Source organism: Myotis daubentonii, chromosome 18, assembly GCF_963259705.1.
Source record: "Myotis daubentonii chromosome 18, mMyoDau2.1, whole genome shotgun sequence".
In the NCBI taxonomy this organism is placed as follows: domain Eukaryota; kingdom Metazoa; phylum Chordata; class Mammalia; order Chiroptera; family Vespertilionidae; genus Myotis; species Myotis daubentonii.
Genome location: NC_081857.1, coordinates 22,239,525 through 22,266,132, shown reverse-complemented (window position 1 = coordinate 22,266,132; position 26,608 = coordinate 22,239,525). Strand labels below are relative to the sequence as shown.

General features: G+C 36.9%; 2 protein-coding genes across 6 annotated transcripts in view; one reads left to right on the top strand and one right to left on the bottom strand.

Annotated features, from left to right (window-relative positions):
* Positions 1 to 26,608, top strand: part of RALGPS2 (Ral GEF with PH domain and SH3 binding motif 2) — a 122,169-nt gene that overhangs the window by 68,992 nt on the left and 26,569 nt on the right. The window lies entirely within an intron of this gene.
* Positions 5,594 to 24,656, bottom strand: ANGPTL1 (angiopoietin like 1). Its single transcript, XM_059673731.1, has 5 exons — positions 24,331 to 24,656; positions 19,001 to 19,846; positions 9,767 to 9,960; positions 8,246 to 8,516; positions 5,594 to 6,647 (listed from the first exon to the last, which is right to left on the bottom strand). The coding sequence occupies exons 2-5, from the start codon at positions 19,818 to 19,820 to the stop codon at positions 6,460 to 6,462; spliced, it is 1,473 nt and encodes a 490-aa protein (XP_059529714.1). The 5' UTR covers positions 19,821 to 19,846; positions 24,331 to 24,656; the 3' UTR covers positions 5,594 to 6,459.

Genomic DNA, 26,608 nt, shown 5'->3' with positions numbered 1-26,608 from the left:
GACAGAGAGAAATATCGATGTGAGAGAAACACAACAATTGGTTTCCTCCTGCACAGGCCCAAGCCAGGGAGGAGCCTGCAACCGAGGTACATGCTCTTGACTAGAATCAAACCTGAGACTCCAGTTTGCAGGCCAATGCTCTGTCCACTGAGCCAAACCAGCCAGGGCTGTAAGCCTTTCTTTGTCTTGGTTCAAGGCTTTGTCCTTGGCATCTAGAACAAAAATAGGCACTTAATAATATTTGTTGGTTGTATTAATTAATTAAATGATTCTTTTCTGGTTCTTCCCACTGGTCCTATAATTTTATTTGTGTGGCATTTTTGTATACATTAACTCCTACCCACTCCAGTTTTCTTTTGTTGCATCAGCTGACTAACCAGTATTTGCTTAGCAGTAGGCTTGGTGCTAGATACATAGCAGTGAATGAAATGGGCTTTATCCCTGCCTTTATGGAACATCACAGCTCTTTAATACCATGGCTCAGGTTGCTATTACAGCCTTGTGAATCTTCTCTCCTATCTCCTGTTTCATGGAAGTGGTACATACATGTCATTGCCAGGCCTTGTTTGAGGTGTCCTCATCTTAGCCAATGGAATGTTTAAAGCATGCCTAAACTTAAAAGGAACTTCAGGTTTTATCTGATCCTTTTATTTTTCAGTAGTTTCTTTCTATCTTGATCTCCCAGTAAAATATGGTTCTTTAGTTTACATTCGTTTTAGAAACTTCTATTAACCAATGTACAAATATTTTCAAAAATAATAGCTTTGCATTCATATTTTTATGCAGGTAATTTCAACAAAGTCCAAAGCTTTCTGCAGCTCTATGAGTATTGAGGTGTGTTTTTTTTCTCCTTCCTCTATGGTAGAATCGTACTTGGTGGAAAGTACAAAAGGCTCTGAACTGATCTCAAAAATGCCTGATGGTTAAAAAATGTCACTGGCATTCAGTATTTCAAGAGTGTCACTCCATTTTCCTTGTCTGTGGTTTGGTTTGTGGGTAATGCACACCATGGATGGCTTTACCTTATCCTTCTCAGTGGATTACATGTTGTATTCGAGAACAGCAGCCGAGCGCGCTCAGGCGTTTTCTTTTGAATCTTGAGAATGCGCTCTGACCAAATGGCAGCTCGCCTAGCTTTTTCTCTGGCCAGAATCACATCCCCGTTTTCCATTACCTCACTTATATCCGTTTTTACCCTTATTCTTTTCATTTTGTTTTGTTTTCCTGCCAGTTTTCTTTTTCTTTTTAATTTCTTTATTAATTATTACATGTGTCCTTATCCCCCTGTTTCCCCCCCCCCCCCCAACCCTCCACTCATGTCCTCACTCCCCTATTGTCTGTGTCCATTGGTTAGGCTTATAGGCATGCATACAAGTCCTTTGGTTGATCTCTTATTCTTTTTATATATTTAAAATTCCTCTAACATTCTTTAATGGTATACATAATTTCTGAAGTTTATTTTAGATCACTCATTAGCTTATGATATAAAAAGGCTGGAGGTGGGGTTGCATTAATTTCTTTCCTGTGTTCATATTTTTCTTTAAGAGCCTATCTCTTTAAAAAAATAATAATGCATAGCAACTATACAGTACTGCATCTCAGTCATAAATATAATGTGATTCCCAAGCTCCAGCAGCTTTGCCAGTGGTGCTTCCAACTGTTGATGTTTCAATAATTTGTAATTTTTTTAAGCAAAAAATTGGAGATTAATAATAAAAATCTTTTCCTTTAAGATATCTTTATTGATTTCATAGAGTATAAAGGAGAGGGAGAGAGAGAGATAGAAACATCAATATTGAGAGAGAATCATTGATCGGCTGCCTCCTACACACTCCCTTCTGAGGATTGAGCCCACAACACCGCATGTGCCCTGACTGGGAATCGAACCGTGACCTCCTGGTTCATAGATTGATTCTCAACCACTGAGACACACCAATCGGGAAATAATAAAAATCTTAATAATTAACATTTATTCAGTATTTAATACTATATACCTGATGCTGTGTACTTACATAAATTAGTTCTTAACAATTTATAAGGTAAGTGATATTATTCATATTTTACAAGTGGAGAAACTTAGACAAGAGAGGTTAAATTGACTTATAAAGATATGCATTTTAAGTAATTCATTTATAGTTCAAGAAAAACAATATGAAATTATATCAATATTTTGGCAGCTGTATGTAGATTGAAACTTTCAGTTCATTCTTTACTCTTCCTTATAATTATTTATAGAACTACAACATAATAACTGTTAACCCCACTGATAAAATTGAAAAGTGAGCTTATTTTTAGATGGCTTTTTTGGAGGTAGAGGGTGGGATTATGGCATTATAAGTGGAAGCAATCCTTTCTTACTTGGTTATCTTTCATAGACCCTAAAATAAAAGACTAAAAACATGTTAGGGTGTAATAATCTTTAACTTACTATTAAGTATATAAAAATAGTATTACATTACATTTACAAATAATTTAAAACATTTTCATGATTGCAGAAGTTCTTACAGGCTTTTTATATTATTACCAGGAGGAGACCTAAGAACAATAATGCTAGAAGAATTAGCATTCTCATATCATAACTCTCAAGTGAACATTAGATCGAAAATTTGGTCTTTATACTCTACCAGGCTTGAAACCTAAGGATATGTTTATTTATAGATATTAACTAAATTTCAAGGTCGTGTCTAATATTGGCATTATCCAAAATCTCAAGTTTTAAAAGTCGACTTCACAGATGCCAAGTTTCCTAGGCATTGATGGCCTCTCACTGAGAATGGCAGAGTCTAAATCCTTTCTAGGATAAGCCCCATTTCATTTATTAAGAGTAACTGACATAAAGAGTCTTTCGGGGACTTGTATGCATGCATATAAGCATAACCAATGGACATAAGACACTGGGGGGGTAGGGGAGGCCAGGGGATTGTCAAGGGCGGCGGGGGGGGGGGGGGAGACATATGTAGTACTCTTTGTAATACTTTAAGCAATAAAATAAAATAAAATTTTTTTAAAAAAAAGTCGGTAAGCCAGCTCCAAAGTTATAGCTCAGTCTTATTGAAGGTAAGGCAACCACGTTTTTATTCCAGGTAACCTGTGAAGTAGCTAGCTACTAGGCCTTTCCTGCCACATAGGCAACCTGTCGACTCTCTCATAAGATCTTCGTTAGGCCCTTGCCTGTATATCTCAGTGGTTAGAGCAGGGGTGGGCAAACTTTTTGACTCGAGGGCCACAATGGGTTCTTAAACTGGACCGGAGGGCCGGAACAAAAGCATGGATGGAGTGTTTGTGTGAACTAATATAAATTCAAAGTAAACATCATTAAATAAAAGGGTACGGTCTTTTTTTTTTTTTTTTTTTTTTAGTTTTATTCATTTCAAACGGGCTGGATCCGGCCCGCGGGCCGTAGTTTGCCCACGGCTGGGTTAGAGCATCAACCGTGGATGGAAGGTTCATGAGTTCGATTCCCCATCAAAGGCATGTTACCTGAGTTGCAGGTTCAATCCCCACGTCATTGTGCTTACAGAAGGCAACCAGTCGATGTTTCTCTGTCTCTATTCCTCTCCCTTTTTTTCTCTCTAGAGTCAATGAAAAACATACCCTTGGATGAGAATTAAAAAAACAACAACAAAAGATCCCCATTAGGCTGAAATTCCTACTATGGCTATTCTTGCCTTAATTTTTATTTTTATTTTTTTATGGTTCAGTCTTTTTCCTATCTGCCATAATAGCTGACATAGCTCTATTAGGTTATAATGAAGATCATAGGCCAGTGTAATTTTGTGCCTGAAAACTTGGATATTATTTCTCTTAGCACATGTATTGATCACTTACTCTATGCAAGTCACCATAATAAGTATTACAGAAAGTACGTAGATGAGTGGTAACCTGATAGCTACAGTCCACTGAGTCCATACTGTGTCAGGCATTATTCTAAATGTTTTGCCACATGTATTATGTCATTTGATTTTCACACTAAATCATGTGGTCTAGGCAAGGTACTGTTGTTATCCCCATTTTATAGATAAGAAAACTGAGGCAAGATATATAAATTGGCCAGGGTAGCCCAGCTAGTAGATGGTAGAGTTGGGCAAATGCAAGCAGTTTGGGCTTTAGAACCTACCCTCAGTCCTTACATAACACTGCTTCTTGTTCCCTCCTCTCAAGGAGCTCACTCGCATACGTTGTCCTTAGCTCTCCGGACACTCCGGAACAGAGCTGTGTCAGCTCTCCGAAGGAGAGGAGAAGGCCCAGCAGCCAAGGCAGTCTAACATTCAGCCCAGTTTTCTAGTTTGTTGGTTGACTTTGACATCATTCTAGTGTTACTAATATTCCTCTTCTGTGAAAATTCTGTAAGACTTGCTTTGATTGAGTTTTGGATGTTCACATGATATGCTACATTTGTGTCAAAAAATGAAATACCCTAGTGAAGTATTATTTAACTAACATTTGATATAACAATTAGATATCTAATTCCTCCCAGAAATCTTATAGCAGATATTTCAGGGGTGGGGGGAGTTCTGGGGATGGTGGGGAGGGCCTTGAAAACCATTCTAAGAGGAATAGGTAAAATAAAGAATAATACCACAAAAAGGTTTTAATGTTCTCTTACCTTCTCTCCAGAAGTTTTATTTTGAGATGTGCCAGAGGAAAAACATTGGTCATGTTTTAGTGGACTTAAGTTGTTCAAAAAAATGATAGTCTTTAGTTCTGATTGGATTTTCTTTTTGTTTGAGCAGAAGTCTGATGAGATTTCTCTAAAATCTTGCTAGTAGTTCACAAATAAATTAAGGGAAGGTCAGCTCTAAGCCATGGACATGTTTTTGGAAGGAAGTTGTTTCAGAAGGTTGGTGATAAAGTTGTTGCAAAGATGAGTTAAAGACATACACATTATAAAATGGAATTAATGATTTGGACTATCCAAACCCCTGTGGATTCTGCTCTGAAGCAGTTGAATCTCAGAATCTCTGTATTGGGGGAACACCTAAAGTTCTTACAGTTGTTTTAGTCTTACCTGTAAGTATGCAGTACTGTTGCAAAGCTGTCCAAGCTTCCTGACTTGAATAGCAGGATATTTCCAAATAGTAAGGTTCAGTAAGTTAGAGAGGGAAAGTATCCTATATAATAAAAGCATAATATGCAAATCAACCAAACAGCTGGTTGCTATGACGCCCCCTGACCACCAGGGGACAGACGCGCAACACAGGAGCTGCCCCTGGCCTGCAGGCCTCAACTGGCGGCGGCAGCGGGGGTGGTGGGGCCGGCGAGCAGGCAGCTCCAGGCCAGCCACGGCAGGTGCCAGCAGGGGCCCCCCATCACCCCGCCAGTTGCCCCACAGATTGGCCCTGATCACTGGCCAGGCATAGGGACCCTACCCGTGGATGAAATTCGTGCACTGGGCCTCTAGTTTATAAATATAATTTAGATCTCTGTTAGACCATTGGCTCATTAAATGTTCTGCATTTGTATAATATTAGTATCTTACTAATATAACAACATAAAATGCACTTCAGGAGATTTTGTCCAGCAAATCATATGAAGATAATACAAAAAAAAGTATTTGTATATTTCTGTTTCTGTAAATTGACCATTTAAATATTGTCTACATTTATTTTTTTTTGTTTTAAAATAATATATTTTAATACTATGGGTCACTTAATTCTTTTGGGAAATTGGCATAAAATAATATTGTTACAAATTTAGACTTAATTATTTCATGTGAAAGGCACAGATTCCATTTGAAATAGCTTTTATTTAATGCAAAATGTATTTTTTATTGGCAAAACTAGAGTTTTCTCTAATTTCCTGTCTATTTTTAAAAATATATTTTACTGATTTTTCACAGAGAGGAAGGGAGAAGGATAGAGAGTTAGAAACATCGATGAGAGAGAAACATCGATCAGCTGCCTCCTGCACACCCCCCACTAGGGATGTGCCCACAACCAAGGTACATGCCCCTGACCAGAATAAAACCTGGGACCCTTGAGTCCGCAGGCCGACGCTGTATCCACTGAGCCAGACTGGTCAGGGCTCCTATCTATTTTTTATAAATAAAATGTATAACTTGACTGAAATCTTTAAAAATATCTTTTCATTGGAAGTAAGAAAAATCTCATAAAGTTTTTAAATAAATGGTTATGGATGTCAAACATGTATTCCATTTTGATTTAAAATCTGAAGTTTGTTTTACTTTGTGGCAAATATTTACATTGTACAAAACAAGCCTTGCCCATACTTATCATTGTAATTTTTAAAGTAACTAAGATTATGGAAACTAATAATATTCTGCTGTATATTGAGGGAAAATGAAACCATACTCATAAATTCTCTTTTATAGGTACGGTAAAATTTGTTTAAAAAACTATATCTGTAGAAATGAATTGTGCAAAATACTATACGCATAAAATGTACATTTTCAGGGACTGAAAAATACAGAGTGCTATTTAAGTTGTAGACTGTCTCCCTTTAGTCAATAGGCTTGATCATCATCTGAACTGCTCTCAAGGAGTATGACCCGCCTCGGTATTCGGCCCAAAAGATTCCATCTTGGTACTTGCTTCTGTAGTGGCCTCCTCGATACCACACTCCGTTCAGGTTAGAATGAGCACAGGCGTTGTACCACCAGCCTCCTTTATGAAAGTGCGCACAGTTTCCTTTGAGGGAAAAAGAGAGTTATCAGAGTAAGTTTCTTCTAAGTGTGGTACTCTGCACACCATCCAGAACCTAACTAACTCTATCTGTGGAACAGTACATTTTCCTTACTGATTTCCATTAGCCTTTATCTTCATAATTTTGTTTCTTCATTTATTCTGTTACTGTTGCTTAAATATTAAGTACATGCAAGATCACTGGAACTTTCTTATCTTGCCCTCTGCTTGCTTAGGATTTGTTTTGTTGTTGTTGTTGTTGTTAAGTGATTTAATTTTCCAAGTAGCAGGGTAAATAAAATGCAAGTATTGTTTGCATATAAGAGAGAGATTGGAAGGGAAGATAGGAAGTTGCTAAAGAGAGTAAAGTTTGGGGGAAATTGAATTCTCAGAAATAATATAAAACAGTATGACTGTCAGTTAAATGGGTTTCTATAAAAAAATGCATACATTATAGTTATTTCACTCATCCTTTTTTCCTCTCTTGCCTATGTGAGAAAAAAAAAAAGGCTGTTTTCCAGGATACAGCTGAACAGAAATATATATCAATTCTGGGGGGTGATATCTCCCCCCCAAACCTGGGTTAAGGAGGCAAAAAATATATGAAAATTAAATTAAAAATTATCTTATGTGGGTGGCCTAATTGATTTTGAGAAGAATATTAATTTCCCCTCTGAATAAAGCTCGTTTTTGTTCCTTTTTTACATGTCGCAATTGTTTGCTGTTCCCCTTTGCTAAGAAATGCCTTTCCCCATATACCCAAGTGGCTTCTTCCTTCACTCCCTACAGTTCTTTATTCAGAAATAACTTCTCACAATAACCTTCCTTGGCCACCTCACAGAAAAGAGCACCTACCCCATCCCCTGCTTCCTATTACTTTCTTTTCCCTTTCTGAGTTCCATTTTTCTTAGAGTACTTGTTACCATCTGGCAAGTCATTTGTCTCCCTCGTAAGCTCCAAAGGGCAGGAACTTTATTCACTGCTGTGTCCCCAGCACCAGCCTGGCACATGGGAGGTATCCAGTTAGTGTCTGTTATGAATTTTAGGCAGTTGACAATTTTATTTCAAGATGAATACCTTTTTGTTTTGTTTTCCATTTCCAGTCCCTCCAACTTAGACCAACAGAACCTTCTTCACAGAGGTCATGCATTGAGATTTCTTTATAGCAGTGATATTCAACCAGTTGCTGCAAGAATTTTTAAAAAGGCAGTACCTGATTCTTTAGTCAGGGGCACTGATCTCTTTTCCCTTAGATTGTCAAATAACAAAATGACAGCAGCCAATACAACAATAGCTGTCCGGTGTGAATGAATCAAAATTATCCCTATTTTTTGTCTGATTGGCCAAAAGTGTATGTTTTTTGGTGTGCCATAGAATTTTAATAATTCATTTATGTGTGCCATGAGATGATAAAGGTTGAAAATCGCTGCCTTATAGAAGAAATTCTAAAGCTGTTCCTTTCCAGATTATATTCCTTTTGACTGAGTCCAAAATGACCTTTCTAGAAAGATTTTTAGTGGTGTACACTTTACTGACAGGTTCTATTTCATGCACAGAAAGTGGTGATTCTACAAAGAATGCACATCAGCTTTTTTCCTACCCACCTGCATACATATCTTTATCTCTGTCCAGTGTGGTGAATTGTTTACCATTGTGCCACATCATAGAGTCCCCTGCGTTTCCCTGGTAAGTCCCCAGGCGCAGTCTATAGAATTCACTTTCAGGTTCCAGGCGAAAGCTGCTATATTCTGCATAGACTTTTTTATCACTCCAGTCTTCTAATTCAATCAGCAACTTGTAATTATCTTGGTTGCTAAGCATGTAAATATTTTCCAATCCAAGCCAGTATTCTCCGTCAATGTTTCCAAACCCTTTCTGTTCATTAAGAAAGAGCATGAGTACATAAATAAGTGTAGTGATAGTACATGTTTTAATAGATACGTTTTAAACGGTTGAGCATAATGATATTGGCCATTTAAGTGGTAATGTGAAATTCCATTTTAGTAGGTCACCGAATCTTTATGAGCCCCCACATAGTCACTTAGTTTTGTTTTGCTTTCTCTTAATTTGTCAGTAGTATTTGTTTGCACAGCTAGTTTCAAACCCTACAAATAAGACAAAGGCAAAAGAGAATAAAAGTGACTCAGAGCTGCTAGAAACATTAACTAATGAAATACCCAGATCCTTGAAACAGGTTCCTGATAGCTCTCATTATACAAAGAGCTAATTTTTTCCTAAAAGTATATACTGTCCCCACCATAGTCAAACAAAAGGATATCTAACATTATGATCATTCTATAAAAGTGATAGTATCTCTTAGAACAAATAATCTTCTTTAGCTCTATTATAAGTAAATATAAGAAGATCAAATAGTAATCTCCAAAGTTTCCCCTTTGAAAAATTGTAGATTAATGTTTGAAAAAATAACTGTCCCATTTCAGTAAGCACTTCCCATTGCGTTTAAGTTCAGCAAACCTTATCTTAACACTAAATGTATTTTCAAGGAGGTTGTGCTGCAGAATTTCATTTTTCTAATTAGTATTTGTTTAATAATTTATACTTCTGACATGGATATATTAATGTCTCATTTTTAGCTGCCAGTAAAATATCACCTAAGAATAAATAATCACATGTCATTTCACAGTTTTGACTGAATTATTAACCATCTAGAAAATAATAGTTTCTACCATCTGCCATCCTTAAACTAAAAAATATATACCACTCAAAAAAAAAAAAGCATTAGCATGGCTTATCAGAGGTAATTAGTCCTAGAAAAGGGGTAATTTTTTTAAAGTCCTATACTTTATATTATTGCTTAAATATACTTGATGATGGGTACAGATGTGGTTGTAAACAAGCAGTCATTGCCTTAGAAAATGGAATTAGGAGAAGTCTTTGCAAAGAACCACTTACATATTATGTATGAGTCATCCAGATGGAAAGGGGTCATTTTAAAATGCATCTTCAGTTTCCTTTTTATGTTTTAATTTTTACTTTAAAACTAGAGATGAGAATCATCTTTTTTGACAAACGTCACTAACGAAAAACATGGATAGTTATTTTTTTTACCTGTGTGTCTAATTTATGGAATGGCTACTGTCCTCTTGTCTGATTCACTGACTTACCTTATAATTGTCCCAGTTTCTGAAGAAGTTGACAGAGCCATCTGTCCTCTTCTGAATAACAGTCCAACCCCCAGGGTCCAAACTGTTCTCACACCATAACTGCAGTGGTCCATTGCTGTTTTCGGGTTTAATCATATAAATTCCACTGACTGAGTAGCCAGCCTCTTTTGCTTGCTGGCAATCTTTGAATGGACCTGTAAGTAAAATATTATTGATTGGCTGGAAACTTAATGAGAAAACAGCCATATTAAAATAGTTTTTAATCAGGAGCCTTACCTTTGTATCTTTCTTTACAGAAACCACTTTTTGTCTATTGTATACACAATGCTATAAAAGTTAAAAACTAAGTAAAAGGATTAGCACAAGCCCCACTCTCCAGAACATTAACTTGTGTCATTTCCCACAATTCTTGCAAGTCTTTGTGCATATACACACGGTTTTGTACTGTTATCATCATAACACATACAGAACGTTGGATTCTGTCTTTTTATTTTAACAAGCATTTCCATAGTCTGCATTTAGGTACTTATGATGCTGACATATTATTTATTCCGCTGACATTGGACATTGAGGTTTTATCTGATTTTTGCTGTGAGAAATAACATTTCACAAAGTGTCTTCTTAGGTTTCATTTTTTCATATTTTCTTATAAAAAATGTTGTGGGATTGATCTACTGGATCAGGAGAGTGTGAAACTTCTACAGTTCCACATAGGCCCCAGTTTACTGTTTTTAAAATTTGATTTCAGTGGAATACACTAGTTCTTTGAAATAGTAAAAAACAGCATGCCATGATGAGTTTTAGAATTGTTGAATGTTCCATTAGCCTTTTGGAAACTCACACTGTACATTCACACCTTAAATACTGAAAAGCCCTGAAATAAACCATAGTTTCCCAAACTTATAAAATCTTCTAACTTTTCCTCCTATGCAACAAATAGTCCGTGAGAATACATTTCAGGAATGTTGGCAGTGTGCCTTTCTAAAGAGTTGTATCGATTTTATGACTAATAGTAATCTTTAAATTTAATCTACACAATGACCCTGTGATAGTTTACAGATGTTCTACAGATGAGACAGTTTACTATAGACTAAGGTCCCGTATCAAATATGGTAGTAAACCCTGGACTTAAAACTGTTTCTTTCTCATCCCAGAGTCCATGCTCTGACGTGCTGTTATATTTCAGAGTTTTATGGAATCTCTCATTTTTTAACTCACTGATAAGTTCTTCATGTCTTTTCAAATGACAAAACATTTTGTAAAATCATTTGTAGAATATCTGACTCATGAACTTGTGATACCCACATTTTTGGATCTAACCACTGAGACAAACTAGCCAGGGCTATTAGAGCCTTTTGATACAACACTTAAAGTAGTCATTATAAGTAACTGTTAGTTCTCTCCTTTTCTCCTTTCTAACCTTGACACATAGTAATAGCTTATTTAATAATATAAGTATTTAATAATTTAATAAATATATGCTTATTTAATTTATAGATTTAATGTGGCTGTTCAAAGATGAACACACAGTCATTTCTACTGTAGCAGTAGAAATTTCTATTGTAGCAAAATATTGTATTTCTGAAAAATCCATGTTCTGCAAAATCATGCACTGAAAATAACAGCCAGTGTTAGCTGTTAGCATACTTTGTCATCAGTTGCAGTTAACTTGTGGCATAAAACTGATGAAATGCTTGGGAAAATCCCATATGAACCAAAATGACCCCTTTGTTTTACTGATATTATTCTCCCTTTTAAAAAAAAAATGTTTATTTATTGATTTCAGAGAGGAAGGAAGAATGAGAGAGAGAGATAGAAACATCAATGATGGGAGAGAATCATCGATCGGCTGCCTCCTACACACCCCCTACTGGGGACCAAACCCACAACTCAGGCATGTGCCCTTGGCCAGAATCGAACCTGGGACCCTTCAGTCCGCAGGCTGACACTCTATCCACTGAGCCAACCTGGCCAGGGCTATTCTCCCTTTTGCTAGTCACATATGAGCTACGTCACATTACAGAAACATGCATTGTAGTCAAGTCAGAGAAAGGTAGGAAGTTGTATTTCAGATAGGATGAAATTTAGATAATTTAAATTTCATATGTGGGAATGAAATGGAAGGAAAAGTGAAGTATGATTTCCAAGTCCATTCTTAGATTATTTTGTGTAATGCATGGTAACATATTCATTTATATATTCATGGAAGTTCCCATGGGCACGAACTGTATCTTTTGGTTGTGTATCAGCAGTTTCAACCCACTTAGGCACTCAAATATTTGTTGAATTAAATGAAAAAAAGCCACAGTGGTTTCCTCAGTTCTGCATTAATTTTTCCAGAAATGTCTTTGCTGCTTCTGCTATAGGCTAGAAACTGTTTTGGCTCAAGCGGTAAAGAAATAGCCATAGAGGGCACATCCCCAGTAGGAGGTGTGCAGAAGGCAGCTGATCGATGTTTCTCTCTCATCAATGTTTCTAACTCTCTATCCCTCTCATTTCTTCTCTGTAAAAAATCAATAAAGTATAGTGTTTTTTTTTTAAAAAAAAGAAAGAAACAGCCATAGAGTGTAGTGGGAAAGTGGGGAAGTGGCAAGTAAAGAGAGAATTCGCTACAGCATAGCAAGTGCTTTGATGGAGTTATACATCCAGGTTGTGCACAGTTATGCACATGGGATCACTAGCTAAGAAGTAGCTAACCCAGATTTTTAGGGAAGAGATCAGAGTCTTCCTAAATCGGAGCTGAGTTTCAAAGATGGATTAGTAGTTAGGCTGGTGGAGGTAGGAAGTCTGATCAAGGCCACACATGAGTCATGTGCTGAGGCGGAGAGGGGAGGGCTCCGTGTCACAGAGGAGTTCCGGGTTTGGCGTGCCTCTAGTAGGAGTGACTGATGGTGCCACTGAGAGCCCGTGAGGTGGACACTGGAGCTGAAACGTGTTCTTTCAGTTTAGAAGTAGTCAGCATGGTTATTTCCAAAGTTAGCCAGGGTTTCTAGGTTGTCACTCAGAGTGGTCAGACAGAGTTTCTTGTCTTAAAACCTGTTAGTGGTGTGATTACTGTCTGCATGAAGTGTTTTTGTTGCAGTACACATACCTCTCTCATTTCCGAAATTTGCTTAGTTTCCTTTGTATTGTTTAGTTCATGAATATCATCTTTGTAAATATTTACTCTGCATGCATTGGAGTATAGTTTGGACAGTTTATATTTAAGTATATATTCATGACTTTGACTTTCATGAGGTTATTTGAAATGCTGTAAGAGATTTATCATTATTTTTTTTTGTTAATCCTCACCTAAGGACATTTTCCCATTGATTTTCAGAGAAGTGAAAGAGATGGGGAGAGATGGGGAGAGACAGAGAGAGAAACATTGATGTGAGAGAGAGACATATCCATTGGTTGCCTCCTGCATACGCCCCGGCCAGGGCAGGGGATTAAGCCTGCAACCGAGGTACATGCCTTTGACCGAAATCGAACCTAGGACCCTTCAGTCCATAGGCCAATGCTCGGTCCACTGAGCCAAAGCAGCCAGGGCAATGCTATAAAATATTTAGAAATACCAAGGTTTTGAATGTTGACAGAACATTTATAAATTACCTTTTTCTTTCTGCTATTTAATATGCCCTTGGATATTGAAGCAAATCAAAGAGTTCTGGGTTTTCTAAATCCAGCTTTGATTTGACAAGACTTCCATTTGTGCAAATTTAAAATGATTTTCAACCCAGAATTTTTCAGTGGGCTTCATATTTACAAGGTGGATGCCTGTTAGACTTATTTGATATAAAGAGAGGCTCAGGAAAAATTAGTTAATTCTTCTCCAGTACATGTGGATAAAATTAATAAAAGTAGTGCTTATTGTTACCTTTTTTCTCCTCAGTAAAGATAGTAAATATAAGAATTTAGTATTTGTTTATATTTTTTTTATAAATAAACCATTAATCTGTCTTAGCCATTAATCTGTGCACTGTTGATCTTGGCAGAAATAGTTTCTCATTATTACTTACATATCTCATTTACTTTCTGCTCTAGAATAAGGTTGTAAATCATTCTTATAATACATATTTTACTACTTTCTCTGTACTGTAAAAAACAGTACAGAGTGGGAATTCTTAAATGACTAGTAGAAGGACCAGTTTTCTTTTTGAGAGATCAAGTATAACTTGTTCATTTGAATATTATCAGAAATTAATTGACATGATTTAGGAATTTATTCATAGTGGTTTAATGGGTATAGAAGTACCTTTGTTTTAAAATAGGAATTTTATTAACCCATTTCTTGTATTGAATAATCTTGTGATATTCTTCATCTTCCATGACACACAACTTGATTCTTTTCTAGGCAAGAAACTGGAATTCTGTATATGGAATTTGAGGGACCAGTCTCTTCCTCCTCAGTTTTTTTGATGATTAAAGTTTGTACAGGGCTAACAAACTCCAGTTAGTAGATCTGATTCATAGAAAGAAAAATATTGACCTGTAATTTCCCAGTGAGTATGTCTCATGAAGAACCCATATTTTGAACAAAGCAGTGGGTTAACCCCTAGAGTGCCGGGGAGCGCAATTGCGCTCCTCCTGCAGTGTCCAGTTCTAAGTCTGCTTTTATTAGTGATGATGATATTGCTAAATATGTCAATTCTTGCTGTGAAAATGACGATTTTGTGGAAGACATTGAATATGTAAGTAACTTCATTTACTTGCAATTCATAATTTTTTTCCTAAATTGCTGTAAAATCAGCAAAAATGCCTTGGCAATTTTAGCATAGTTCCTAGGATATTGGTTGGCACTCTAAGGGTTAAATAAAAGATTTCAGCCCTGGCCAGGTGCCTCAGTGGGTTGGTGCACCTTCCTGTACACTGGAAGGTCTCGGGTTCCATCTCCGGACTGGGTGTGTACAGGAAGCAGCTGATTTATCTTTCCTCTCCCTTTCTCTCCCTCTAAAATGAATGGAAACATATCCTCAGGTAAAGATTTTTTTAAAAAAAGATGTCATACTTTGAATAGCACTTGTGCTAGGAATCAACTTTAACATACCTGCCCTTTTTCTACAAACTAATTACCTAAGTTAAAAGGAGACTCCTGCCCTTTTTGTTTTTAAATTTCTCATTACTTTGTCCAAATACTGTTCTCTTTGTGATAGAAGAAACAGGACAAAAAAAAAAAAAACCACACAAAAAAACACCCACCAATTTAGAGCTTTCAGATAATTGTTAAGCAAGTAAAATCTTTTGAAAGGTAAACTCTTTAATTGGGTTGTGAGTTAAGTATAAGGTACATATATTTGACAGCATTTCTGGAATGGGAAGTTTGAGGCAGATACTTGCTAAAGTGATAATAGATTCTTTCTTGTAATAATATGATTTACTTTGTTTATTAATCTTTAAATTCAAAATGCAGTTACCAACCTGGGCTTTTATTTTTCAAATTATTAAAGAACTTAACCTATTGTTTTTCATAACTAGTTAATAGAATTATATTCTAACTAGAGACTCAGTGCACAAAACTCGTGCACTGGGGGGGGGGGGGTTCCCTCAGCCCAGCCTGTGCCCTCTCACAGTCCGGGAGCCCTCAGGGGATGTCTGACTGACAGCTTAGGTGTGCTCTCCCCGAGGGTAGCTGGCCTAAGCCAGCAGTCAGACATCCTTAGTGCTGCTGCGGAGGCGGGAGAGGCTCCTGCCACCTCCGCTGTGTTCGCCAACCGTGAACCTGGTTTCTGGCTGAGTGGCGCTCCCCCTGTGGGAGTGCACTGATCACCAGGGGGCAACTCTTGCGATGAGCGTCTGCCCCCTGGTGGTCAGTGCATGTCATAGTGACTGGTTGTTCCACTGTTCAGTCGATTTGCAAATTAGCCTTTTATTATGTAGGATGGGCCCTTTGCTTATTAACCAGACTTCTTTAGTTTTTTTGTTTTAACTGTTAATATAAGTATTCCACTAAAACCAATTGCATCTTTAAAATTTACGAATAAGAAACATTTTAAATCATTGAAAATTAGCTTATTATGCACTTAACAGCATATTTTTAGTTTCTAATTATTTTTTTCAAGTTTAACTTTTTTAAGCTCACCTTTTATATCCCTTTACATGTCATGGCACAGCACATACAGAGAAGTGCACCCACAAAAGTTAATAATCAGTGATGGTCAGACCACACACAAATCATTTTTTTCACATGATTCATTTCATTTAATCATCACAACAATATCTTTTACAAAAGGGGCAGCCAGGTCTCAGAAAAGCCTTGCCCGAATCCAAGGTTCTTGACTTTTAGGTCTATGCTCTAACACACTGTAGAGAAACTCCCAACTCCCTTTACCTGTAAGGAGTAAACTTATTTTTTATAATGCTACCATTTGTGAAAGAGTGATGTTTTCTTCTATAAAAGACTGACCTAACGTGCAGCCACTGAATATCATTAACAGCTAAGAGTTTTATTGATGGCAATTTGCCAGTGTGTAGTCATTCCCAAACATTTTGTTTTTAAGGTAGAGGGAAGGTTATTTTCCTGGAGATAATTTATGTTGAACTAACAAAATTATGCCATTACTTGCTGTAAGTTCATAATAAGTTTGTCAATTTTTAAAGACCAATTTAAAAGAAAATATAAAACTGACTGTCATTAAAAAACCTTTTTTAAAAAATGATGGTAAGATATAGATAATATGACATTTACCAACTTAGCCACTCGTAAGCGTGCAGTTCAGTGGCATTAGTACATTCCCATTATTGTGCAAGCAATCTCCAGACTCTCTTCAGCTTGCAAACTGAAATTCTATGCCCCATTCTACAGCTCCCCATTCCCTCCCTCACCGAGCCCCTGGCAACCACCATTCTTCCTTTTGTCCTTATGAATTTGACTTTTCTAAGTACCTCAAAAAAATAAAATTACACGTATTTGACTTTTTGTGACTGGCTAAGACACATTTTAAATAATACATAAAATGATGTATTTAGCCTTTAGAATGATAATGTACAACCTACATGTAGACACCAGTAATCTGAGCTTCTTGGTATTGGAAGCATATGTCAGTACAGCAATAGCCCCCCATCTTTGCATTCTTTGTGCAAGTACCCAAACAGCTTAGGCATATTTTCCAGTCTGGCATAGGATATTAGGAGAGTTTAGCACATTATTAAGAAAAGAAAATAACTAGTTTATTGTTTCTTGTAGTAAGTTATAGTTGATAAGAATCACAGAATATTAGAACTAGAAAGGGTGTTAAAATCATCCAGTCCAACCAATGCTCATTGTACAAATGAGTAAACAGAGACAGGCAAAGTGACTTACCCAAGGTCAATAACAAAGAAAACACATTTTCTTAATTCTGTGCACTTTTCTTATATATTCATTAGTGTACTATTGAACATTCTTATAGTGTAATTAATATGTCCTTGGATTTCAGAGACCGACATTTATAGAATAAAATAACTAAAAATGTTTGCTTATAACAACAAATAATAACAGAAAAAAGTTATGCCTGTTCTTATTTTTTACATTAAGTATTGGTTTAGTAGGGATATATATCACTGTTTCATTAAAGCAAAAGTCTGTTTAATGGGACTTTTGATATGCTGAATCCCTAGCATGGAATTTAATTCTGTAATACTAGATTTTTCTTGCACTACAGCTCAATGTATAATAAAACCTAGAACTGATATCTCATTTCAGATAAGCATGTTTAGTGTGTCAGCATATGAATATGTGAGTATTCATTCTTAACATTCATTCAATGTTAAGTGATGCCATCCACTTAACATTCAGCACCCACAGAAAATACTCCATGACGGTTGTCTCCATGTGTGCATAACTATGCACCCACCAGTTTATTAAAATCCACACACTTCAATTATGTTTATTCATAAATCATATGTACAACTGATTTTGTGTACATTAAGAGCTTACAAAAATATATACATTTTTAAAAGAATATACAAAATAAATATTTTTTTCTTTCTGTATTCAGTGGATCATTTTTTACATATCTTTCCTTTGGAAAACAAAGGTGGTGGAGATAGTAATAATGATCAGCACTTGCACAGTTTAATGGTACTCTAGCCTATTGTTACTGAATGAATCCAGTATATAGAATTGCATAAAGTACTTTCTTGAAGGTTTTTGAAATGACACAACTTCAAGAAGCTGTATAAGAATGTAATATCAAGTCAATCAGCATCTATTTAGCATCTGCAAATGAGACACAATACCCATCGATCGGGAAGGAGCTTATAGTAGGAAGGCATCTTTTTAGATGTGTATAGGTCCTGTGTGTACATGTGAAGATAACTGATAATGCAAGAGCTAATGGGAAATGTGTTACAAAGAGAAGAGACATTCATAGAGGGAGGCAATCACTTCAAGCCTATGGGAGTCAACAGGGCCTTCAAGGAGGAGTAGCTACTTTTATTTTATTATTTTATTTTCCCGTTTTTAGTCTGGGCCTTATAATTTGAATAGTAAGAAGACAGTGACTTGATCCATTTTATTGAAGCGGGCGGTTTTTGTAAAGGAAATCAACAGAAGGAAAGCTAAAGAAGTAGGATGGATCTTTTGAGGATATTAGTCTTACCCGGCTAAACAAATTGGACTTTTTCAGTTTGCAGTTGGGGAACATACAAGCAGAAGTGTGATGTGATCAAAGTGGTGGTTAAAAAAGACAAATTTTTTGGCAATGTAGAATATATTTTCATGGAGAGAGAAAATGGAGCTATGGAGGCCAGTTGACAGGCTCTTATAACATCTGAGTTCCAGGCACTGTTGTTATCTCCATTTTACAGATGAAGAAAAGGAGGCATGGAGCAATTCTCTGCCTCCCCACCCAAGGCCACACAGCTGGTAACTGAGGAAGTTCCTATCCTCTAGACTCCCATAAATAGTTTGGATCAAAACTGGAGTTCTGACTCTGAATACAAATGAGTTAGCAATGAGCTTACTAAACTGAAACAAAGATGAATGGTTTATTTTTGCACCTAGATCAGTGACTGATACTGAACGAAGGAAAGAATGAAATTAAGGAAGAGAGGTAGAGATCTTAGGATGAATTCTAGGTTTGGAGTTTGGGGCGGGTTTTGCTAGTGAAAACTTATTTATAGTCTTAGAGCTGAGAGATCTAGTTTTCAATTCTTAGTAGAAAATAAAAATAGAAATTTTAATATTATGTATAATTCACCAAAATGAGTATTGTTTCCTCAACTATAAAACATATTAACACCTTCCATTTGTAACAGTAAGTGGTAACTCACCTTCATTGATGAAAGTTACTGGTGGTATCTTGAAAGGGCTTTTGGTGGGAGAAGTCGGCAGATCAGGTGGTGGCATTAAATCTCTGGGATCACCTGGATCCCTCTGTATCTCATTACCTGCCAGTAGCCCAGGAGTGTACTGATGACTGCTAGGAATGTGTCGCGGCACTACCTGGACAAGAGGAGGAGACACATGGGGTTCTTGTCGGGAAAAGATCCGCAAGCACTGTTCTTCCAACAGAGTGATCATCACAGACTGATTATTGACAAGGTCAGTCAAGGAAGCATATTTCACTTCTAGCTCCCTGTACCTTGTTGCCATCCTCAACATTTCTGTGGTGATGTTGAGGATTTTATTTTCCAACTGGGAAAGTTCAAGTGAGTTATCCCTCTTCCGAATAATCTCATGTAGTAGCTGCATGTAGAGTTGGGTCACTCGCGAGTTCATGTTCCGGCTCTCTTTTCTCAGCAGCTTGACCTCGTTCACAATGTTTCCATCCACATCCACCACCAGCTGCAGGACGTCTATCTCCCGCTTCTGCTTGGACAGCACGTCCTTCAGGTTCTCCAGGTCCATCCTGGTGATCATGTCTTTCATGGCGCCTGCATCTTGCCCTTTGGTATTGACACAAATCGGCCCCGTTATTTTCTGTTCAGGTACCAGGAACGTGTACGCACATTTCTTTACCTCCTCTTTACTGTCTGTGGCACGAGGATATCTCCTCTGGGTTATTTTTTTTATTTTGAACTCTCCTCTACAGTGTTCGGTGCCCGTTAATAGGAAGAGGAGCACAATTAGGGTCCAGATAAAAGCCTTCATTGTGAAATGAGCTTGTGTAACGCCTTCTAAAAAACAAGCCAATGAAGGGAAGAAGTAAAAGGAATAAATAGTAATCTACTTTTAAAGTTAGTGATGTAAAAAAGAATATCTAATAATAAATTGGACCAGAATTAAAGTTATTAATTTCTTAAGTTCAGTATCATAGTACCTTCGCGTTTGTTTCAGAGACTACCTTTCCAAGTGCCACCTTCCTGCTTTTTCTTCCCAGCTCAGTGATTGCCCACTGTGGGCAGAGGCACCTAATCAGAGACTTTTCTGACTTTTAAAAAGCTCACTTACTACCTGAAAACTCTTAAAATGGCACACAATATTTGTAAGGCATTAATTAAAACATTGTTCCCTAACTAGTGTTAAAGTTACTAGGTGACTACTAGTCGATGTTTTATATTTTTATACTGTGCAGTTTCAATTAAATTAGCCCTCTGGTTAAATACCTTTATAAACTATCAAATTCAATAAACATTTTTAGGTAAATCTAAAATGGGAAAGTTTTGGCATCGTTTTGTTGTTGTTGTTGTTGTTTTATAGGATGTCCTTTTGGGATTGGGGACAAGTTTAAGAATGATAGCATGCGTATAGTCATTATTGTGGGTATCGTGTTTCTCAACCATAATATTATATATGCTTTAAGCTTATATATATTTCAGCAGGTTCGTTCTCGGGTTCTCCTGAATTGCTTTTTAGTAAAATGTTACCTTTCTATAACCATTACCAAGGCAAGGAACTACCTGGAATTGAGTGTGGTTGTTAAAGTTGGAAAGTGCCTCGGAGAGCACCCCAGTCGAGAACCTCTTTGGGCCCGAGTGCATGGTGAAGGCCTGGGCCGCACAAGCGGGTGATGCTGGAGGCAGGTCAAGAACTCAGGTTCCCGGGCTCTTCAGTGAGGGTTGGTAGCAGTGGCACACACACTGACTGTGTGCTTGCCCGGGATGTTTCATTTTTGCTGTGGCAGATGAGAAATACTTGTCCTCTATGCTATAGTTTTGTGGAAACTTTCATTAGAACTAGTTTAGTTCCAAGAACCGGAGCCTCTCCCTTTCTCTGTAGCTACCTCCCTAAAGAGGAGCAGCAGAGAGAACGTGTCCCTCCATCAGGTCATCAGCACCTGCTGTGTATAGCCCACCTCTCGTGTAAACTGCAATCCTGTCTGCTCTTTTGGAAGGATGGCAGTGGATACACTAACACAGAGCTTTTCTGCTTCCACCCAAGTGTCATTTCTTGGAGAAGCTAGGGCCCAGGTTGTTTATGCCTGCTATCGACAATTACAACGCCATCATACTTACAAATGCCAGGCATGGTTTAAAGCCCTTCACATGTATTAAATCATTTGCTTCTCATTACAGACCTCGGAGGTAGATTAATATGATCTTCATTTTTAGATGAAGAAACTGGCAGCCGGAAGTTACGCGCTTCACCCAGAGTCACACAGCTCCTAAGAGATGGAGCCACAATTTGAACCCAGGCAGAAACTCCAGGGTCCATATTTTTCATTAACCACTACATCACATGGCAATACGTTCTTTCCTTTTTCTGTCAGCAGCATTACAACAATCCCCTATATTTATATCTGCTTGGCACATGTTAACTATTTGCATCACACCATTTTGCAAAGGAATAAAGTTGTGGAGACGCTAAAACACTCAAGTGGAATTCAGATCTTCTTGTGACTTCTCTAGACCCGTGGTTTTTATCCTGGTCATTCATAACAACAGAGGAGTCATAACTTTGTGTTTCTTTTTACAAAATGAGGGGAGAAGGGTAATGAAAATAAAGAATGGTTGGAGTGTGGGGAATTATTGGTTTTTAACAAAATAGTTTAGATAGTAAGGGTGAGCATAATAATATTCCATATGTATATTAAAGACCTTCTGTTGCTGACTGCTCACCAAAAGCATACGTCGATGAATACTTTGTTTTTTGTTTTCATACTTTGCCTCTGATCTTTTAGAGTTTAAGAGTCTTCTATTTTATTTTTAAAAGGACTTTACTACATAGAGTTACCCACACCAAAAACCAATGCAAGATTTCTCATTATATTTACAGATTCATGAAATTCAGATGTGGTTTAATTTAAAACCTGAGGGCAAAAATAAATAAAACAAACTGAGGGCAGTACAATAGAAGCCCTCAGCCTCCTGGGCAAATGCACAGATTTCTCCTGTGGTTACTGTCCTAGTGCTCAAGTCCTCTCATTTCTTAGATCATAAAATCATTTTCATAATCTGCTATGAAATAAGGTATCAAAACAAGAAAAATTTAGAAAGTAGTGTGAAGTTCAAAACAAGTAGAATTTTATGAACAGTATTCTATTTGAAAAGCTTGAGTTCCTTCCAGACACAGATTTTTTAGAACAACTAAGCGTATAATCCAAGACTGTTGTGACTTTACATCAGTATTTATTTTCACAGAAGAACAAAGATGTGAAAATACGAATCTAAATTAAAATAGCACTAGCTTCCTTTAGGTGTATTCTGTCTGCTTTAGCTCTGTATGGGCTCCTGTACAATGAAATCATAACCAAAGTCACTGTCTACCATAAGAGAATCTGACCTCAATTTGTATTTAAAGGAGGCAATTAAAATTTTTAAAAAATAAATACAACACCCTTATCCTTACTAAAGTGTACTGACTTTGTTGTCATCTAAAACAGAGTAAGGAGCCAAATTTTTAAGTAGTAGACTGAGCTACGTCATGGGTAAAGAACTGGTTTTAAAAATACAGTTACTGTTACATTTTCTGAAACATTCTCTTATTTAATATTTTCCCACATATGTTCAGGTTTAAAAGTGAAAGATCCATAAATCTGTGTTACCTCATAAAACCTTTCTGTGTATGTTAAAAATTTTCCTAGATCCCCAGAGAATGTTATAAATTAGTTACAGTATACTTGAGTTTAAATCTGTCTTAGCTTGGTTGTTTTTTTGGGGGAAAGTCTTCCATGCTTTGTGTTAACTTTATTGGTACTTTTTCCTCTTCATAGTTGCTACATTGTCGGCTAGTAGAGAGAAGACATAAGCAGGATTGACTTCCTTTCAGATGGGAAACGGATAGAGGCACCTCGCTGCCTGTGTCATGCCCTGAAAACAGCAGGAGGCAGCCAACTTGAATTTAGGAAGCATTGAAGATACCTTAGATAAAGAACTTCCAGATTGTGTATTGTGTTCTAGGAAGAGACTAGCTATCTGTGTGCTTTGGGTTTTAGATTAAATGCTACCCTCAGGCTTCAGTAAGAATTGAGATTTAATGAGGTCCTGCACTTTTCATAGCAAACGATGAAAAGATGTCAAGTATTTCAGATCCAGTATTGCTGGGAATTTTATCAGAATCTCTTGTGAAACACATTTCACAGAGATCTTCCCAGTGTTTAGAGTTAAGAATGTTTGCGGAAAGGACATGAAAAGTTGGGGAAATCTTAGCTTTACTGTTATTTGCTTATTGAAGATACTTACAGTTAGTATCTTGAATGTTTAAAAGGACAGAAGATCCCCAAATCATAACAAGTATTTTTGGTGTTAAAGCTTACTAATTAGTAACCAGGCATTTATTGTTAATAATTCTCACAATACAATTAAAGCCCCCAGATGAAATATTGAAAGAATGATAGCATGCGTACCTGAGGTCATTGCTTATGGTTACCAAAATTATTTCTATATAACATTCATATATTTTCTATCTTTTAACCATGTATTTAAGTAACTGTATCTTTGGGGTTTTACTTTCTGTTGTTAATGCTGACTTACATAATACTTATATCACTTTTTCTTTTTCTCCCCAATCCTAATCTATAAGGTTTTAGGAGGGTTATGTATCGATAACTTTGCTTTTTTAATTAATTTAGTTATAATAGTTTTTATTTCTGTTACCCAAGTTAAATTACTGTTACATGTAAACCTGGGAAGATATTTAAAATTTTGAGTTTTAACAATATCATAGACCTGTCTTAAATCATTACAAGAATTTTTGCTGACATTTAGTTATACCATAATTGAGGTGTGTTGCAAAGACTTTCAGTTAATTTTATATCTTCTGTGTTTCTTAGCTGTAGTTTAAGATATCTAATGGTATATAAATCTTCACACCCTGTAGATATGTGAAGACTAATGTGTATAACTTTTCTTTAAGTTTGTATTCCTTTGTTTTTCATCACTATGCCAAACATATAAACCTTACACATAAATCTTTACGTTAAATTTTCTATCTTGTGTCACTATAGCACTTGTTTTCTGAAACCCAGCATATATACATTAATCTATAAGCATGTCACTAAAGATCATTAAATTAAAAAATAACACATTAATCATAAAGTACGTAATGACCAGGTTTTACATAAAGTTGAAAAACAAAAACTTTTCCAGATTAAATAAATTTTAGTGTATTCCAAAATTCTTTGTTTAATAAGAGATTTTGAAATTTCTATGACAGATGTAAAATAATTATGCCTTTTGACATACATTAGAATTTTTAAGTAAAAATAAAAGCATTAAAATACCTTTTGCATCTGTTGATAAAGCAAAGCCAGAAACTTGCCGCTCTTATTCTTGCTTTTAAAAATCAGTGTAGGAGTTTGTTCATCTGTGACTTTAATGGCAACTGCATCTTTGTTTGGGGCTGTTGAATCCAGGCTGTAATAAGGAACTTCTTTTTCTTCTTACAACACTAATCAATCGAATTTGACAAGCCACCTATGTAATCTTAAGTAGTGGAGTGGAAGTTCTGGTCTGTGGGCTGCCTTTAATCCAGCAGAGAAAGCATTGTGGCTTTGCTCCGTCTGCCACATGGAGAAACGCTGTAACCAGCTGCAGCTGACCCAGACTGTATATACAGTGCCCTTGAATAGTGATTCCCTCTTTCTCAGTAGACTCGGGTTCAGCCCACATCTTACGTCACCAAAAAATTGCTGGAGACGGGGGCGTGGGGGAGTCTCCTCCCTAGGATTTCCTCTCTGTGGCCTTAAAATAGGAGTGCGGGGAGTGGGATCAGCGGGGGTGGAATAGCTCGAACAAGGAGAGACTGTGCAGGTTGAAGGAAGGGCACCATCTGGAAACAAACTATCCTAGTTCAGCGGCAATTATGAAACAAACATTGTAGTCTGCTGGCCAGAGATCCTTTAAGTTAAATACTGAAAAAACACAGTACTCAACCTCACTTAGAAGTAGCTGCAGGCTAATGAGTTTGTCTTTTGTTACAAAGAACTAGTTGCACTGGGTCAGGAGGCAGCCGCCTAAAGAATGTAATGCTCTTTATAGCCTAGAAGTTTTAAACATTTCACTGAGTTTCCATTTTTGAAGATTTTAAACGTTATAAGAAACCTAATGTTGTAATATGCTTATCATTACCAAAAGTAAGTGGAAATCTATGTATAAAATTATTTCAAAAATTTAACATTTTTTAAACCTAAACTCTGATGCTCTATGTCACTTCCTTCTGTTCTACAACATGGCGCCTCTTGTCTGAATAAGGTTATTCTTATGGTTGATATGATATAAATGCAAACAAAACTCTGGCCTGTGGGGCGGGGGTACACACACACACACACACACACACACACACACACTGTAAACTTGGACAAGTCACTTTTACCTACCTCTGGCCCAGTGCTTCTGCTATGAAATTAGGGTGCTGGAGAGAGAATTACTAGTTGTTGAGCACTATAACTATGCTAATATATTTCATTAAATCAGGAAATGTGATTCGATAACTCAGTAGCTGGGGAAACACAAATTTAGGCATCTCAATTGACTCTGCTTAGTACTTCAGCACTAAGTGGTAGACTGGGGGATTAAACTCTTAACTCCAGAGCATTATGCCACACTCTCACTGGAGTATATAATTGCTGATTGCTGCTGCTAGGTAATACCTTTGGGCTCCCTCTTGTGTACATACCATGTGCTTTCCCCTCAATGTTGATGTAGCTCAGTGAGGGCAAACCTTTGGAGCTCGGCGTGTCAGCATTTTGAAAAACCCTAACTTAAATCTGGTGCCGTGTCACATATAGAAGTTTTTTGATATTTGCAACCATAGTAATACAAAGACTTATATTTTTGATATTTATTTTATATATTTAAATGCCATTTAACAAAGAAAAATCAACCAAAAAACGAGTTCGCGTGTCACCTCTGACACGCGTGTCATAGGTTCACCATCACTGATGTAGCTTGTACTTTATCTTTCTGATACTCTACCATCAACTGTTAATCCATATATCCTTATTTAAAATCAGCTTAGCTTCTGGCTCTTTTGCAGAATTGTTTCTTTAAATTCCTGTGACATACATAGATACCAAGGGTTGCAAACTCAAGGGCCTATAAAGACAAATGCTCACTACAAGAAGGCAGCAGAGCCCTAACTGGTGTGTGCCTTGGTTGGTGGGAGCATTGTCCTGTGCACCAAAAGGTAGTGGTTCGATTCCCAGTCAGGGCACATACCCAGATTGCAGGTTCGATCCCAGTTAGGGCATGTGCGGGAGGCAACCGATCAATGTGTGTCTCTCTCCCTCTGCCCCTCTCTCTTTCCCTTCCTCTCTCTAAAAATCAATTTTTTAAAAAAGAGCAAGAATGAAGTAGGTGATGTAATAAGTGAAGTAAATCAGACCATAACAGGAAAATGAGGATTATGACAAACTGATATTATTATAGTTGTGGAGTCTGCACCCTTTTCTGCTGTACCTCATTATTGCAGATCTCCCCATTTTTTAGGAAAAGAAAGTTTTGAGGTATTTCCTGTGGTACTTGCTGATTTTACAAACACTGGGACAGATGGACTGCCAG

What these genes read in the sequence shown, in the direction of transcription:
- ANGPTL1 (XM_059673731.1), bottom strand. Translation starts at nt 19,820, where the DNA reads ATGAAGGCTTTTATCTGGACCCTAATTGTGCTCCTCTTCCTATTAACG. An exon ending in GAAACTGGGACAATTATAAG is followed by an intron (nt 8,517 to 9,766) that starts GTAAGTCAGTGA and finishes CTTAATGAACAG; the next exon opens with AAAGGGTTTGGAAACATTGA. An exon ending in AGATAAAGATATGTATGCAG is followed by an intron (nt 6,648 to 8,245) that starts GTGGGTAGGAAA and finishes TTTCCCTCAAAG; the next exon opens with GAAACTGTGCGCACTTTCAT.